General features: G+C 40.0%; 5 protein-coding genes across 5 annotated transcripts; 3 read left to right on the forward strand and 2 right to left on the reverse strand.

Moving 5' to 3' along the window:
* The first annotated feature begins 5,756 nt into the window (after positions 1-5,756).
* On the forward strand, positions 5,757-8,142 carry LOC6612038 (integumentary mucin C.1). The gene is made up of 3 exons (XM_002036519.2): positions 5,757-5,878; positions 6,169-7,219; positions 7,318-8,142. Exons 2-3 carry the CDS (start codon positions 6,322-6,324, stop codon positions 7,803-7,805), a joined length of 1,386 nt encoding a protein of 461 aa, XP_002036555.1. The 5' UTR covers positions 5,757-5,878; positions 6,169-6,321; the 3' UTR covers positions 7,806-8,142.
* Positions 8,143-9,695: 1,553 nt separating this feature from the next.
* LOC6612039 (glycine-rich protein 23) lies at positions 9,696-10,093 on the forward strand. Its single transcript, XM_002036520.2, has one exon. The coding sequence runs from the start codon at positions 9,711-9,713 to the stop codon at positions 10,020-10,022; it is 312 nt and encodes a 103-aa protein (XP_002036556.1). The 5' UTR covers positions 9,696-9,710; the 3' UTR covers positions 10,023-10,093.
* Positions 10,094-10,957: 864 nt separating this feature from the next.
* LOC6612040 (alanine and glycine-rich protein) lies at positions 10,958-11,313 on the forward strand. Its single transcript, XM_002036521.2, has one exon. The coding sequence runs from the start codon at positions 10,978-10,980 to the stop codon at positions 11,212-11,214; it is 237 nt and encodes a 78-aa protein (XP_002036557.1). The 5' UTR covers positions 10,958-10,977; the 3' UTR covers positions 11,215-11,313.
* A 1,429-nt stretch (positions 11,314-12,742) lies between these two features.
* LOC6612041 (glycine-rich RNA-binding protein 3, mitochondrial) lies at positions 12,743-13,325 on the reverse strand. Its single transcript, XM_002036522.2, has one exon. It carries the CDS (start codon positions 13,294-13,296, stop codon positions 12,793-12,795), a length of 504 nt encoding a protein of 167 aa, XP_002036558.1. The 5' UTR covers positions 13,297-13,325; the 3' UTR covers positions 12,743-12,792.
* A 1,895-nt stretch (positions 13,326-15,220) lies between these two features.
* Positions 15,221-15,823, reverse strand: LOC6612042 (keratin, type II cytoskeletal 68 kDa, component IB). The gene has a single exon (XM_002036523.2). The coding sequence runs from the start codon at positions 15,780-15,782 to the stop codon at positions 15,321-15,323; it is 462 nt and encodes a 153-aa protein (XP_002036559.1). The 5' UTR covers positions 15,783-15,823; the 3' UTR covers positions 15,221-15,320.
* Between the last annotated feature and the right edge of the window lie 272 nt (positions 15,824-16,095).

The following is a 16,095-nucleotide window of genomic DNA, read 5'->3' on the forward strand; positions in this document are numbered from 1 at the left end:
TTTTGGGCAACAAGAAAGAAAAATAAGTTAGAGACTTGCAGCTATTGAAAATAAACCAATGCTTTGTGTATCTTTAGAAATGGGATTTCCAGCATCATATAAAAAAAAAACAATGTAAAACAAGGTAGTTAATTTATCATGTATTATTATTAAAATCATTCCTTCATATTCTAAATTGACCGTAAAAACGAAAATTTTAAAGCTGTGTGAATATTTTACATTTTATATCTTATTGCCCACAAGCAAAAGTATGCAATGGTTATTGTAGATTTTTCTGATTGCACCCATCATTATACTACCTTTGTAAATCATGAAGCAATGGGATGTAATAAAATCGTGTTAAGATATATTTAATAGCAGACTCGGCAAAGAAATTGCAAACTTTTGATAAGGCCAAGAAAGTATATATTTTGGTGAAAAACCCACTGCGGTTTTAGTATACCCCAATGGCTGGAAAGATGGGAAGCTTTCAAGAAGAAGGAGCGGGAAACAGCACCAACACTTAATTGCGACTTAAAACGCAACTCATTTCGACAGCCAGGGTGCAAAACTTTATCCTGGTCGCAGCAGGAGTCAAAGCCACAAGACCAGCACCGGGTCTACACTGGCAAAAATTATAGAGAAATTCCAATTCTGTATTTTCTCCCTATACTATACTAACACTGTGTTCTTAGTGAATTCGTGCAGCACTTAGAGCCATATTTTATTCCACAGATATTTTAAGCTTACAATGCGAGCGATCTCTGAAAGCCAAGGTCTAAACACTTACTTAAAATTCTTAGAAACTTTTGTTTCAGTGCACGACTAAGACCAGTTCTTGTCCTGGGAAGCCCGGAGAGTCTGTGGACCGCAGTTGTGCACTTGCAGCGACAACTTAAAGCCGCATGCCCAATGAATTGCCTTCATTTGTCGTCGTTTGGCGTCTGGCGACCGGCGACACAAGGAGCGAATGGCGAAAAAAAAACGCAGACAGCCACTGTAGGCAAACTTACCGCGCGCACTGTTGCTGAATAAACAAGCAAACCCAGGCGCGCAGTGGGTGTTGGCAGCAGGAGGGGGGATTGTGGTGGTAGCCGGGACTTGGATCGGGACCAGCATGAAAGTCACAAGTTTCAGGTGATATTGCCTCTGGGCTGACTGCCAGCCGAAGGGAAATGAAAAATGCAGTTCCTGCCGGTGGCTGCTGACTTCTTGTCGACTAATGTCGAATTGCATCCGCTCCTTAGTCAAAATTGAATGCTAAAGTAAAACTAGTTCAGCCGCAAGAGTTTTTCAATAAAATCGTATGATAAAATATAACATTTCATGAAAATATACCTTAAACAATATTACAATTAGATAACTCTTTAAGAGCTTGACTGAAACTGAAAAGGAGAAAAATAGTTTTCAATGAAATTCCACCGAATTTTCTCTTTTCCGAAAGATATCCGAAAATATATTTTTGCACTCTCTACACCGAAAAAATATTTTTGTGATTATAAAAATAAATCGCTTATGGGACATTTGCTTGATTTAAGTTTGGGTACCTTTTATAATATCGTTTTTAAATTACTTAATTATAAATAATTGATTTTCATATGGTTTAATCTCAAATTTCCTAACATTTTTATTTTTTCTATATCTAGCTCAATCTACTTCCACTTTTTTTTCCTTTCATTCTCCCTCAGCTGTCATTTTTTGCGGATACTCCTTTGTTTTTGCTCTTCATTTGCCTTTGTTGTATGTGATTTGCTGGTGCCCCGCCCACTTGGCCACCGCCTTTCTCCCCAACTCTCTGCTTCTTTTCCTCGTGTAAACAAGACATTAAGTACAACAAAATAATTAAAGTCAATTAGTGGCTCTTGCCTGTGCAACTAGCTATCGCATATCCCTCTCTTTACGGCCCTCTGTTTCCATCTCCCTCTAAGCCTTGGTGAGTTGGCTTCTGGCTCAGTTGCTGTTGATTTAGTTTTGGCCTTTAATGATATTGTAGAACTCCTTCAGGATCTGTCATTAGCTCCATAGATGCACAAACACTCTAGTTTGCACCCCAAGAAAGCCACACATCATAATTTATTAAATCAACTATAATTTTTGATGAACTTCGATGTTCGGCTGAAGCTTATGTTCCTTTAATGTCAGCTAACTATGCTAACGAATAATATTTAGCAATTCAACGTATTCGATTCTGTTCAAACATTTTAGAAGTATGCGATTCTTAAATGGTATATAAAATAGCCAAATTTTCATCATTGCGCTTCAATTTAATTAACCAAACATGAAATTAAGCCGAAAGCATTACTTCTTTTAAATGCTGAAGAGCAGGACGAAAAAATGTCATTGGACGGCTTAAATTAATATTCCTGTGTCAACACAATGAACAACAGTTAAGTGAAGCTTTTTAATTAAGGATTAATATGTAAATGCACGCGAATCTATATGAATATCGACAATCTCTGATATTTATTTCGTTCCGATTCGATAATTGAATTTGCAGCAAAGACAAAAGACAACGCAAGGCCTATTGCATTCGCATGATATTTTTTCCGTTTATACAATAATATTTTGTGGCAATGCAATTACAATGCTCGCTTCAAGTTGCTCTTTTCTATTGTTTCGTTTTGTGAACAATAGCACAACAATAAGCCCTCGCTTGCAATTGAAAATTAAAAAATAATAAGAGTTGCAGAGTTTCAAGTTCCTTCGAATAAAGGGCCACTCGAAAGGAATTGGAGCCAGACAAGTGACTTTTGTGGCGGGGCATAAAGTTAGGAGGACTTATTGATTACAAAGTAATGAGGTAAAAACAAAGCTCGCATTTTCCTGGCACATACGTACTGCCAGTTCCACCCCGAGTTGATTGATTTTACATAGGCATCGCAGGCAAATTTACATTTCCATTCCCAGTAATTTAGAAATAAACATTACCGTCAGCAGCCAGTGAAGCGCTCGTAATCGTTAAGCAATAAGCTGCCACGCCCTGCGGACAAATTGCCACTGGGCGACACTTCAAAGTCCTGGGAAATGCGATGGGGAAAATTACATTTGTACCGAACCGAATTTGCATGCGAAATGTTTTCCTAATGATTTTCCGAAGCATTAAAACTGAAGCGAGGCTTCCATTTCTGATCGGCCTAAAAGCTTATTTCACTTCGTATTTAAATTACATTGCTCGTTTGGCCAAATCTTAAGTACTACCTACTTTGATTTTAGTCGGTTGGCGCTTTAAAATTAATAATGATTTCGAGTCGCTTCCCGGCTGCCTGCTAATGACTTCTTCTTCGTTGGTTCGACTCTGGCCACAGGGCGTATGATTAATACTTTGTTTACACTCGAAGTAGCCGCCGCCGAGGAAAATTGAATTCTCGATTCATCACCTTCCCTTCATCAGCTGCGTACATTTTGCATAAATATTTCGGCAAAGTGCTGAGAGCCGGGCAGCCCAGCTCCATCATCAGTTTAACAAACTAATTTTCTTGCCAAAAAGTCCTTTTCGGGACCATTTTATAAGTCATATTTACGTTGGACGCCTGCCAAGTGGCCTTTGTGTCCGGCATTTTGAAGGCAGGAGCTCAATTTAAGTGAGTGCCAGCAGCCTCCGTCCTCCGTCCTTCGTCCTTCTGCGCTTAATGATGTTATTCAAGTTGGCTAAAGGTGTCTGCTGGGCATGCAAGTCGAGTGAGTGGCAGGACTTTAAGTAGCCGAGGAAGCCAATCTTTAGTTAAATCATATTGGCCAAAACACGCCCCCAGCAAAGAAATACGTATTAACTAACTTCTCTGCTCACCACTTTCGCTGAACTAGGCAGAAACCTAAAACTAGGCGGTACAGTAGATACCGTAACATAAATTTAAATAGGAATATTTAAGGCTTTCTAGTTTTTATAGTTCCCGGATTGACAGAGTTCACAAAAGATAGTGTATCTAAATTCTTAGTGAATTTCACCCAAGGCAGGCCGCACTGTAGCTCAATAGCAGCCAGTTTATTGTTATTGCCCTGCGTAGTTGACATTTGTAGTTGTTAGTGCCTTTATCGCCGTTGGTGGTGGCAAGATGTTAACATTTTCGACCACGTCCAGAAGACGTTTTCTGTCGAGTTGACATAAAACTTGTCCTTATGGTCAACAATGTTTATGTTGTTGGCCAAGTTTGCCGCAAACGAGAGTTTTGTGGTCGCTTTTCTGGTTCGATAAGAACTAATTATGAAAGTTCCTCTTCGCAATTTGTTGCCACCGAATCAATTTGCGGGGTCAATACTGCTGTGGAAATTTATACGTTTAATCGAAATGACCAACCGGAAGATAAGCGTAATGCGAGGAAGTACATTAAAATTTCAAATGAAATTGGCTAGAAAAAACAACATTGAATATTATGGCTGCTCTGAAATTTCGCTAAAAGCTGACTCACTCCCAAGTGTATAACAATGGCAATCAGCACAAGCCACTTGACAAAATCCCCAGACATTCCATAAGTTTGCTTTTATGGAAAATGTAAGCGAATGATGAATAAAATGCATTACCAAAAAAATACGATATCTTACAGATTATAAGAGGAGCATTATAGAAGGATTTTTAAAATGTAACACGATCAATAATTTATTTTATTCCACCAAATATATATTTTAAAAAACTGAAAACAATTTGTATACCCGTTACTCGTAGAGTAAAAGGGTCACGCCCGCACTTTTGATCCATTTTTTATTTATTTCTCTTTTTATTCCCCAATATATATCGATATCCCAGAAAAAAGATTAAACTTCACAGTCACACTTTCACTAGCTAGGTAACGGGTATCTGATATTCGTGGATTTTGACACTAGCATTCTTAATTGTTTTGTTTTATTTTTAGCTATCCAAGCCACTTTTTTCTTAAGCGCACCGGAAATAGATCAGGGGATTAAGTTTGCTCTTGGCATAAAATTATTAAACTGGAACTAAAACTGGAAATGAAAATTCAGTTTTATAAGATAGGGTTTTGATCTTATAATCATACTTTTATAATTTTAGGAAATACTCAATGAATTACTTCTATGACCTGCATAGAATATGCAATTACATCAATTCCTTACAAAGTCGACAATTATTTAAGAATTTTAAAAGAAATGATTGTATGCTTTAATCAATAAATCACTTAATAAAAGTAACTAACGAATGTGAGTTTGTAAAATGCAGTTCGAGACAGATTTCCACATTACTGGAAAAGTGGAAAAATGTAAATAATGTCTGTGTTTATAAGAACTGAGGCGTTTACTTTACAAATAAAAACGCAATCGTTCAATCGGCCATCGGACACTCTTTCAGGCCACGACAATGGACTTGGCTCAAAGAGACACATTGGTTCTGATCGAATTCATTTAATATAATATCAATAACAAATGCGAGAGCGTTTCGGAGCAGATCGTTGAATAACCGCGAATTATGAGAGGTCGTCGAGTTGTAACCAGCTAATTGCCATACCAGAAAGCCGGTTTGCCACTCCGGGCCAAGCCGAAACTGAAAAGCCACAGCATCGAAAAGCAAAATCAATATCAAAAGGTGAACACAGGTGAGTGTGCGTTGAAAGTGAAATTGAACTGGAGATGGGGAAGTGCCATTCAAGAGATGATTTCTGGGCCAAGTGCGCGGCGCCTCGTCTTCCCAGGCCGGCCCACCTGCACTTCAGGTCCATCAAAAGTGCCGAACCCGAGGAGCAGTTGGCCGCACACCTGGGCCGCCAGAAGAAGCGAAAGAAACCCAAGCCATAAGCCCAGGCCGGGAACAGTATTTCAAACGCCTTAAAAGCCCGAGACGGAGCTGCAAACGGTTTAGTTCCTCGCCGCAAACAAAACTAGTCACAACAACGTGGAGCGGAAGCCAGCAGCGCCAAAGTGAACCAGTTAACAGCCAGAGATACGGTCTGAGGTAAAGACACTCAGAGAAAAACGTTTAAAAAATATTTAAAACTTAAAGTGAATTTCCAAATATAAAACAACAATCGAAGTGAACAAACAATTTTAGTGCAATTGTCAAAAATTTTTAAAAGCAAGTGAAAAGTGAGAATGACTTTAAATTCTTCAATTATAGCAACGTTCAAAAGCTAATATAAACAGTGAAAAACATATAGTTTTAAAGCCAGTTTAAAAGTATTTAGTTATTTGTAAGATCCCTTCCTATCGCAATATCGTAAAAATATACCATCTTTTTCTCTGCAGAAAGAGAGAGCTTTTGGAATAAGGAGCAAGTTTTTTCAGAGCCAAAGTGAACGTAGCTTTCGGCGCGTTCGAACCACACTCGCGTTTGATTCATTGCCAGCGAGCCACTGAACCGCCTCGCATTCCGCGAATACCAAAAAAAAATCCGCCGAAATGCTGCGGACCTTTGCCATTCTGCTACTGATCGCAGTGGCTGTAAACGCAAGAGCTGCGCTACAGAAAACCACAGTTTCGCCGGAGTATGAAGCCACCGAGGAGGTGGACTCCTCCACCTATATGTCCGTGGAGGAGGGCACCATTACGGTGGACGTCGACTCGGATGTGATATTGACCACCAATCCCGAGGGTGAGGCCTTCACCGAAGCCAGTCCCGTAGTTACGACGGAGGAACCACTTCCGGATTCGGTGGTGCAACAGCTTGAGAGGGAGCGTGCTCAAGAGGAGGAACTCAAGAATCCCGAAAAGCCGGAAGACGAGCTCGATTCGGAATCGGAGGAGGAGGATCAGACCACATCAACAAATACGGAGCCACCAAAGTCTGAAGTTTCAGAGAGCACCACCAAGCGGAGCTACAAGTTCGGAGCCACCACACTGCCACCTAGTTTCATCACAACCACTAGTAGAGTGGAGATCACCACTATTCTGCCACAGGACGGAGTCACGACGCCTACTGCTGAGACCGAGGAAACCACCGTCAAGGAGGAGGTCAAAACCATAAGGAACTACTTCGAGCGGAAGCCCGCGCATATGGAAGAGATTGAACTGGACATGGCCGAGAACCGAATGGAAACGACCACAAATGAACCTCCCAATGAGAACGTGGAGCTATCCATGATTGTGACCACCGACGCCGCCTTGGTGGAGGAGGATAAGAAGCCCGGAATTGAGACTGATCAGGCGGAGTCGGTGGAAACCACAGTGGTACCCGTTTACCAATACGTTAGCAATGCAGCTCCTATCGTCACTGAACCGCAACCGGAATTAACTACGGTGGTGCCAACACTAAAGGAAGAGGCAGCCACCACTGAGGGTTCCATTGAGGAAACTACAGGTGTGTCTTTAATCTAAAAATATATTAGAAGCTTATTTCTTTACGAAACCCATTTTCTTGCCAACGATAAGTTAACTAAATATATATTTTTTCCACAGAACTGCCACTAGTTTTGTCCACTGCATCTAAACCCACCACTGAGGCTGAGGAGACCACTGAACCAGCTCCTAGCACCACCACTTCAACCACCGAGACTGTTTTGGTCACCACCAAGGTGGAAACATTGGAGAACGTCCAGCCAGAGACCACCATGATTGCTCTCGACACCACCAGCACCACTGAAGCTCCAACTACGACGAGCACCACCAGCACCACTGAAGCTCCAACTACGACGAGCACCACTGAAGCTCCAACTACGATGAGCACCACCAGCACCACTGAAGCTACAACTACGACGAGCACCACCAGCACCACTGAAGCTCCAACTACGACAAGTACCACCAGCACCACCAGTGCTCCAACCACAACCACCACCACAGAACGTCCCATTCAGACGCGAGCTCCGCGTGTGGAGCGAATCTTCAACTCCGACGGAGTGGAGGTGCTCTACGGATACTCGTCGGTGGTGCGGACCAACAGCTCGTGAGTGGTCAGCACCACACGACCTTGTCAAGGTCGGACAACTTGCCATTATGTGGAGATTGATGCTCGGGTTGTTTTAGGCAATTTTCAATTCTAAACAAGTTATAAACAAAAATATTTAAATTTTATGCTACGGGCCGCACAGTGTCATAAACCAAAAAAAGAAAAACAAATAACGATGCGTAAGAAGATATCGATGGATATACAAATCCGCGCAGACATTAAACAAAACAAAAATAATATTGTGCAAAATTTGTGAACGGTCTGCCAAATGACAAAAAATGAGGAGAAATGCGTGAGATAAGCGATTTTATAAATTATAAATAAAACATGAACACCAATCTTTCGTTTTGTGTTTGCTTTGGCGATTGCACAAAGCGTTAGTAGGTATTTTAAACATTGTTGATCTGAAAATCGCTCTTCAAATGAAACATAATATTGCCGCAACGAAATGCGATTGGCTAAGGTGAACTATAAGATACCCTGCAATAGTAGCAGAAGCAAAAATAATTTAAGCTTGTTTACGTAGAAACTATATCTAATATAGAGTATTCAATATAGAGTATTTTCCTGACTTCTTTCAAATCCAATTCACTGAATATGATTGATTTGGTATATTGTTTAAGCAGCGCACCCAAGAAATCAAGTCAAACACAAGCTCAGACATTCAGCAGCCCACAAGCTGATCGCTGCCCACCTGCAAAAAAAAAAACAGAAAAAGAAAAACCGGCAATCTCCCCAAGAGTTGTCGTCATACATTTTTGGGCTTTATGTTCTGGCATGGACGCAGTGAGTCCGATGGACAGACACGTGGACCAGCCAGGCGGACTGGTTTGGTGTGGTCAGCTCTGCAGGCTTGGGTCGCCTGGCAGATTATTCATTCATCGATCGGCTTGTGTAAATCCATGAATCCATGAAGGGGCACAGGGCTTTTTTCGGGGTTTTGCAATGAGTATCACGTTTGCTATGCCTCACTCTCGATGGAATTTGAAAGCAATCGGCTATAAAACAAACACCAAGCGCTAATTTCCATTTGAACTTGAACGGCAGGCGCTAAACTGCATGTTGAATGTGATTCGAATGAATGCGGATCGAAGGTTTTGGCGATACGGGTTTTTTTTGGCCACTTAACTTGCCTTTTTTTACTAAGCCAACTGACTTACTAAGCTCTAGGTCGTGGGATGTACCGATACTAGGCAGTTAGTCATAAGCTTAACGGGATGTAGAAAATATATATACATATATAAAGATGATAACGATAATCACAGAATTTTCCTTACTAGATAGTTAGAAAAAAAGGAAATAAATAGATTAGATACTACTATCTCTCGGTTCTCTTTGTTATCCTGCACTTTTAATGACCCAAAATAGACCACACATAACTACAATAAATTGATTTATAAAGCAAAAAGTTTCGCTAATATTTCTCACAGTATGTTTGCTACAGTAAGCTCTGGCTCGAAAAGCTTCATTCGCAAAATATGAAAACAGCTTCTGTTACAGCCGAAAACTATGCCACTTATATATTTAAAATACAGTTAACCATTGCATTGTTAACAAGTTAAGCAGACTTTTTTGTTTTCTTTGTTTCATTATGGAAATTAGGTTGTCAAATAAAAAAAACACCAGGATAGAGGGACATCCAATTCGAAAAACCTGCCTTACGAATTAGCATAGTAAGCAAAATTATTTAAGCCGAGCCATAGTCAACGGTTAAAACAAGTTTCGGGTGCATTAAACGAGAAGTACGTGCAATTAAAGAAAGTGGCAAGTGACTCAATTCGATTTGCATTTGGCAATAGAGTGTCCATCTTGTCATAAATAAAACAGATAACTGGTCCATGTTTCGAACCAGATGTGTGTATAAAAGAGTCCCACTGTAGATCAGATAGACCAAGAATCACCCACGATGAAGATCTATGCACTCTGCGCTTTCCTGCTCCTTGTCATTGTGGCAGTCCAAGGATATCCCGGTATACACGCCGGATTTGGACACGGCGGACTAGGAGGACTCGGTGGCTTGGGAGGACTTGGCGGCTTAGGAGGACGCGTTGGTTTCGGAGGACCCGGTGGCTATGGAGGACCAGGTGGCTACGGAGGACTCGGTGGCTACGGCGGACCGGGTAGCTACGGCGGTGGTGGTGGAGGCGCAGTAGCCACTGCCAACGCTAATGCAAACGCAAACTCAGTTGGTTACAGTCCGGGTGCTTACTACGGATAAGAAATGATGACATCCGCAGTCCGGAATCTACAATTGCTTTAAAAAATAAACAAACATTGCTTAAAAACCAAGACATTTTCTATTATTACTGTTGACAAATGTTATCAACACAATGGGTTTACCTTCTATGTATATATATATAAATTTATTGATTAAATTGATTTAGCAAATATTTTTTGGAATAATTCTGAAAACTTATATGAAAGCCCTTTTTTTCAAAATATTTAGAACGTAAACCTAATGAATTGTAAGTTTTCAACACTTAGCTCTGAATATTATAACGTGTAAAATCCTGGAACATTTTTGGGGATTCGTTCTTAAATCTTGAGTTAGAGCTTACTGATAATTTATTATTTTATTTTAAAAGACATTTAATTAGAATTAATGAAGTTAGAAAATTGAACAGATCTAATCCGAAAATTGCATGTAAGTTTTAAACCTTTTTTAAAACTACGCTTCGGTATTGTGGATATAAATTTTTTCTAAAAATATGTAAATGTTTAAATGAAAATCTATTCTGTAAACATTTTAGTGTAACAATTATATTATTATATATATATATACATATTCGCTAAAGGGATGTTGTGTAAAATGTGTGAACAGAAGCAAATGTACGGACTATATGATAAACTATTTTTTATAGCTGATTGTCATAATGAATTTATCTGACGAGCTTTTTTTGCAGCCTGGAAATATGCTTTACCTACCAAAATATGGCTTGTCCAAGCTAACCAGTTTTCAATTATAAGTTAGTATACTATATATAAAAGTAATATTAAACGTCATGCGTTTTTAATATATGTCTAATTAATGTGCTAATCGAAGCCCCCATATATATGCCGATACAATATCGGTTTTGTGATTTTTTTTTTCAAATAAACAAGCCGTCCACCTGTCACGGATGCTGGTATAAAAGGGGCCGGCACGCGATCACAAAGCATCGCCATCTCTAACGATGAAGTTCCTGGCTATCTGCATTTTTCTAATCTTCGCCCTGGTGGCCGTTCAGGCTCATCCTGGTGGATTCGGCGGATTCGGTGGACGCGGCGGTTCGAACGCAGTTGCCAACGCGAATGCCGCTGCTACCGCCGACAGCAGAGGGGGCGGTCCAGCTTCCGCCTCGGCCTCGGCCACTGCAACCGCCAACGCCAACTCCGGAGGAGGTGGAGGAGGACATTTCAGACGCGGATAGGCCCAAAATGGATTCATAACTGTACTCTCAAAAAGTGGGCACGTCCGCGGACAGACCTCCTCAACTGAAACAATACCAATACCAATAAATATTAAAATGCTAAAACTGTTTTTGGAAATCGAAGATGTTGTTTTCGTATATTAGGTTAATAACCAGTTTATGAGTCGGGCATAATTTATAGATCTTGTGACGTCAAACGAGATTTCTCTAGCCTCCTAGACTAAGTTAACAGCGGGAGCTAGTATTAGCAACTATGTTTTAAAATGTATCTTACAATTTGAATTACAACTTAAAAGTATGCATTTTAAATATATAGTTTTCGTATCGCACATATTGCATCTCAATTTTAATTTAATTTATTTTTTATAGTCAATTTTTTGTTTCTACAGCTTACCCGGAAATCCAATCAATTTGTGCGTTTATTTGTGTGATTAAGTAATTATATTCGCCACCCACAAGTCTTGAATTTGACTACTTACGGACAGACAACCTCAATTTCAGGTCTTATAAATGGATGATATTTTTTTACAAATTAAGTCCGACGTTTGATATATTGGCAAGCTTCTGAGAACTCGGGTTTGCAATATTTAAATTTGCAAATTATCAACATCTGGATAAGTTTCTACGTTTACGGTAGCCAAACCTTTCCGAAAAAAACTAGTTTTCATACCCCTTAGTCGTCTACTAGGTATACTAGGCTTGTTAAACAGAAAAAAACAGATAGAAGAAGTGTTTCCAATCTTTAACAACATATAGCATTCAGATTCTGGAGACTTTGCACGTTTGAAAAATGTTTTTGATATTTTGTTCGTTTAAATACCATTCTTTCCTATCCATTTATGTGAGGAAAGATATAGATGATGAGTGACGGGTAACAGATAGTCGAGGAACTCGGCTATAGTGTTTTCTCTTGTTTTTAATTCTAGCTTTGATTTGCCTAAATTATCTACACATTATTAGCATAATTAGTATTTGCACTAATCCAAGCACAAAGTCTGCGTTAGCATAACAATGATGTTTTCGAAATGTCTGTTCTTTTCGGTTGTTCTAGAAAGTGGAACACACATTATAATTATAATTTGTAAATATAGAGATTAAAATATTTATCGTTGTTCAAAAAAGACTACAAAAATGTATGTAAAATTTGTTTTCAATGTATGAAATGTAATTTTATCAGCGTATAACAATTTTTCGACTGAATCAATCAGGTTCCGTTTACAAAAAGAAAGGACAATTTTCATTTATATTTTCATAATAGAAATTCAACAATGAAGCTCTAAGCCGAAGCGTGGATACTATTTTTTCGCAGCAAATTTGTCCTATTATCAAAATATGCTTGACAAAGCATTCGCCTGAAAAAAAAATGTTATTGGGTGTAGGCAAAAATGCACATGTTCCTTTATGTACATTCAATTTAGTGGATACTTAAAAATATTCTGTGTTAATCTTACTTGTTTGCATGGACCTCACTGTAATCACATGCCTTCCAAGAATAACAAATGTTCATAGTTTTTTGTTTTTTTTTTTATTTATATAAATATTAAAAACTAATCAGTGAAGAAATTCGGATCTGTTGGCTTATTTGCCACGAGAAGTGGCGACGGCATTGGCGTTAGCATTAGCACTTCCACCTTCGGAGCTGGCATTGGCATTAGCGTTGGCATTGGCATTACCATCGCGATATGGTCCCTCAGAGTTGGCGACAGCATTGGCATTGGCGTTAGCTTCGGAGTTACCACCGAATGCACCCGGTCCTCCGAATCCACCTTGTCCTCCGAACCCACCTTGTCCTCCGAATCCACCTTGTCCTCCGAATCCACCTTGTCCTCCGAATCCACCTTGTCCTCCAAAGCCACCTGGTCCGAATTGGTTTTTCTCGAAACCTGGTCCGCCGAATCCTGGTCCGCCGAATCCTGGTCCGCCGAATTCTGGTCCGCCGAATCCTGGTCCGCCGAATCCTGGTCCGCCGAATCCACCCTCACTCTCAGCATTTGCGTTGGCATTTGCGTTGGCATTGCCACCAAACTGCGGGGCGGCACTGGACACGGCCAGGATTACGGCGAGAACGACAAAGACCTTCATGGTGATCTGCTTGATCGGAGTGACTGAACAAACTTAATGGCCAATGCCCCAGGGCCTGGTTTTTATAGTGCCCAGACGGCAAGCAGACGCAAGCTACAAAAAAAAAAAAAAATCTAAGCTAGCATCGGCTTTCGGGTAAAAATTAGCATGCAAACAATAGTCACTGCCGAAAAATAATTTCAATATTATCGGAGATCACAGATAGATTCCCCCAACTGGGCAGGGCTCCAGAGTGGGACGGATAGCGAGTGAAAGAGTCAGATAGTGCTCTGATCAAATGGAATGGTTTAAGGAAAGTTTGCAAATGTCTGTAGACCAACACGAGCCGTGTTCGTGGTGGTTTACTAAGGAACCGGTTTGATGCTATCAATATTTAAACGATTATTTTTTATTTTTTACTTTCGGCACTGTCATCGCATCGCTTTCAGACGGAAACAACATAGAGTCAGTTAATTATCACGGAATTCTCTTTGGTACTTCTCTATTAGCTATTAACACTAGAATGTACTATATGTTTTATTTTCATCAGAATAGATATAGCATCATTACAGAGGCAATGCTGTTCCTGAAAGCGTCATTACATGACCATCTTGAAAACATCCTTAAGAACCGGTTCAGAATCCTGAGCGGTATTAGTCCAATGTTAATAAAAATTGGAATTAACAAATTTGGCAAACTTAGAGTCATAACCTAATATATTTAAATATTTTCGGTCGCTTACTAACAATATTTTCTTACAAAGTCGCACGTGTGGTTTTAATTAACACTTTTCTATGCGCTTCCTTGTTCTGCTATAAATCTAAAATTATTCCATATTTTGAAGCAATCCCACATCTGGTTCTTATCAATAATTTTGTAATTTACCGGCAACCGTTCAAGCCCCTATAAAATTTACATATTTTTTAGCGATGGATATACATATGTATGTTTACATTCAACTTACACAAATGAATTGGGCGCCGGATTAGCGAAATAAAAATGATAATATAAACTGCGTACGTGCGGATAGTCGAGTCATATATAAATTGAAAGGAACCTCAGCCGAAGTTTATATGTCCTTCTATTATAGGTTTATATATATTTAAATAAGTATATATTTAAAAATTCGGATGCTTACCGAGTTACAACATTAAAACTATGATTTCTGTTTTATTATTTTCGAAAATTTTTTCAAGGCAGTTGAAGTCGTCCGACTTTAATTAAAGAAAACCCAAAGTTATATGTAATCAAACACGAATTTACATCGAATAAGAGCACTATATGATCAATCGAAAAATGGTTTCCCAATCCGGTCCGTTCCGAGTTATATGTTACCTACATATACATATTAGAAAAAAGCTTTTGGGGAAGTTTCATGCAGATGGCTTCAAACCTAAGGGCCTCATTTGCATAAAAACAAACGGTATGATCAACAATATAAACATACATTTATATACTTTTTTTGGTCGCAAATGTGTCTGGCAAACTTCTGGGCGAAATCGAGATGCCCTCTGAAAGGGTATAAAAAGTTAACCAGTGTTCTTGTCAATTCGCAATGGCTGACAAAAGCTTCTTGCTATATATTTGAACCAATATTTTATAACTGTTATCTTATTAACGGATTCACAAAGTAATATCCAATTTTTCCTATTTTTAAAAACTGTGTTTTAAACTTTATTAATGTTAGATTCGATTCTCATATATAATCGATCATGTATAAGGACGCCTACAAGTGCCAAAAAAAACATTCTCTTTTCAATAAATGCGTTTAAAATTTGTCGTATGTTTTCCTGCAAAAATTTCAAACTTTTTTATTTCTCAATCCGCGTCCTTCGACTTTTGCCACTATTGAATTTTTATTAAGATGAACAAATTACGTGTTAAATAGTTTAACACGTTTACCTATTGATATGTTTACAAATACTTCCTTAATGAAAAAAAATGATTGAATGACAAATACTTGTATATAATTTTAATTTATTTAGGTTTTATTCACAGTCATTTCTTATCGCTTAACTCCAAATACCAGTAGAGCTTGGATCGGTCTAACCGAATCTGTTCCCGGAGGCATTGGCGGATGACGATGCAGAAGCGGATCCAGCGCCACCACGTCCGCCACCACTAGCCGATGCCGAGGAAGAGGCTGAGGCCGAAGATGAGCCGCCACCAAATCCTGGGCCACCACCAAATCCTGGGCGACCGCCGAAACCTGGACCACCGCCGAACCCTGGGCCACCACCAAATCCTGGGCGACCGCCGAACCCTGGTCCACCGCCGAACCCTGGGCCAGCACCAAATCCAGGGCGACCGGCGAACCCTGGGCTACCGCCGAACCCTGGGCCACCGCCAAATCCTGGGCCACCGCCAAATCCTGGGCGACCGCCGAATCCTCCAAAGCCGCCCTGAGCATTGGCATTAGCATTTGCGTTGGCGTTGGCGTTTCCTCCAAATTGAGGCAGGGCCGATGCCATAGCCACCAGAACAGAGAGCGCGATGAATAGTTTCATGTTGAGTTGTTGCTTCCTCGATGGTGATACAAACACTTGTCCAATGCACCGCCGGACCCGGCTTTTATTCCGTTGCCCGTCGGCGAAGAGATTTGTTGACTGCTCGGTGATCCACCCTGGAGCTCACTCTCCTAAGCGGCAAAAGTAGATAAACATGAGAAAAAAGAGAAAAAAACAGAACGAATTATTGATATTTATGGCTCAACTCATTAGCACGTTCGGGGCGTACGAGCGTCGGACCCTACGCTCAACAGACCCGGTTTGCTCGATCCCCCGCTGCAACCGGTTAATCCCAATCTCGGGAGCACCTGAG

Source organism: Drosophila sechellia, chromosome 2L (assembly GCF_004382195.2).
Source record: "Drosophila sechellia strain sech25 chromosome 2L, ASM438219v1, whole genome shotgun sequence".
Lineage (NCBI taxonomy): Eukaryota > Metazoa > Arthropoda > Insecta > Diptera > Drosophilidae > Drosophila > Drosophila sechellia.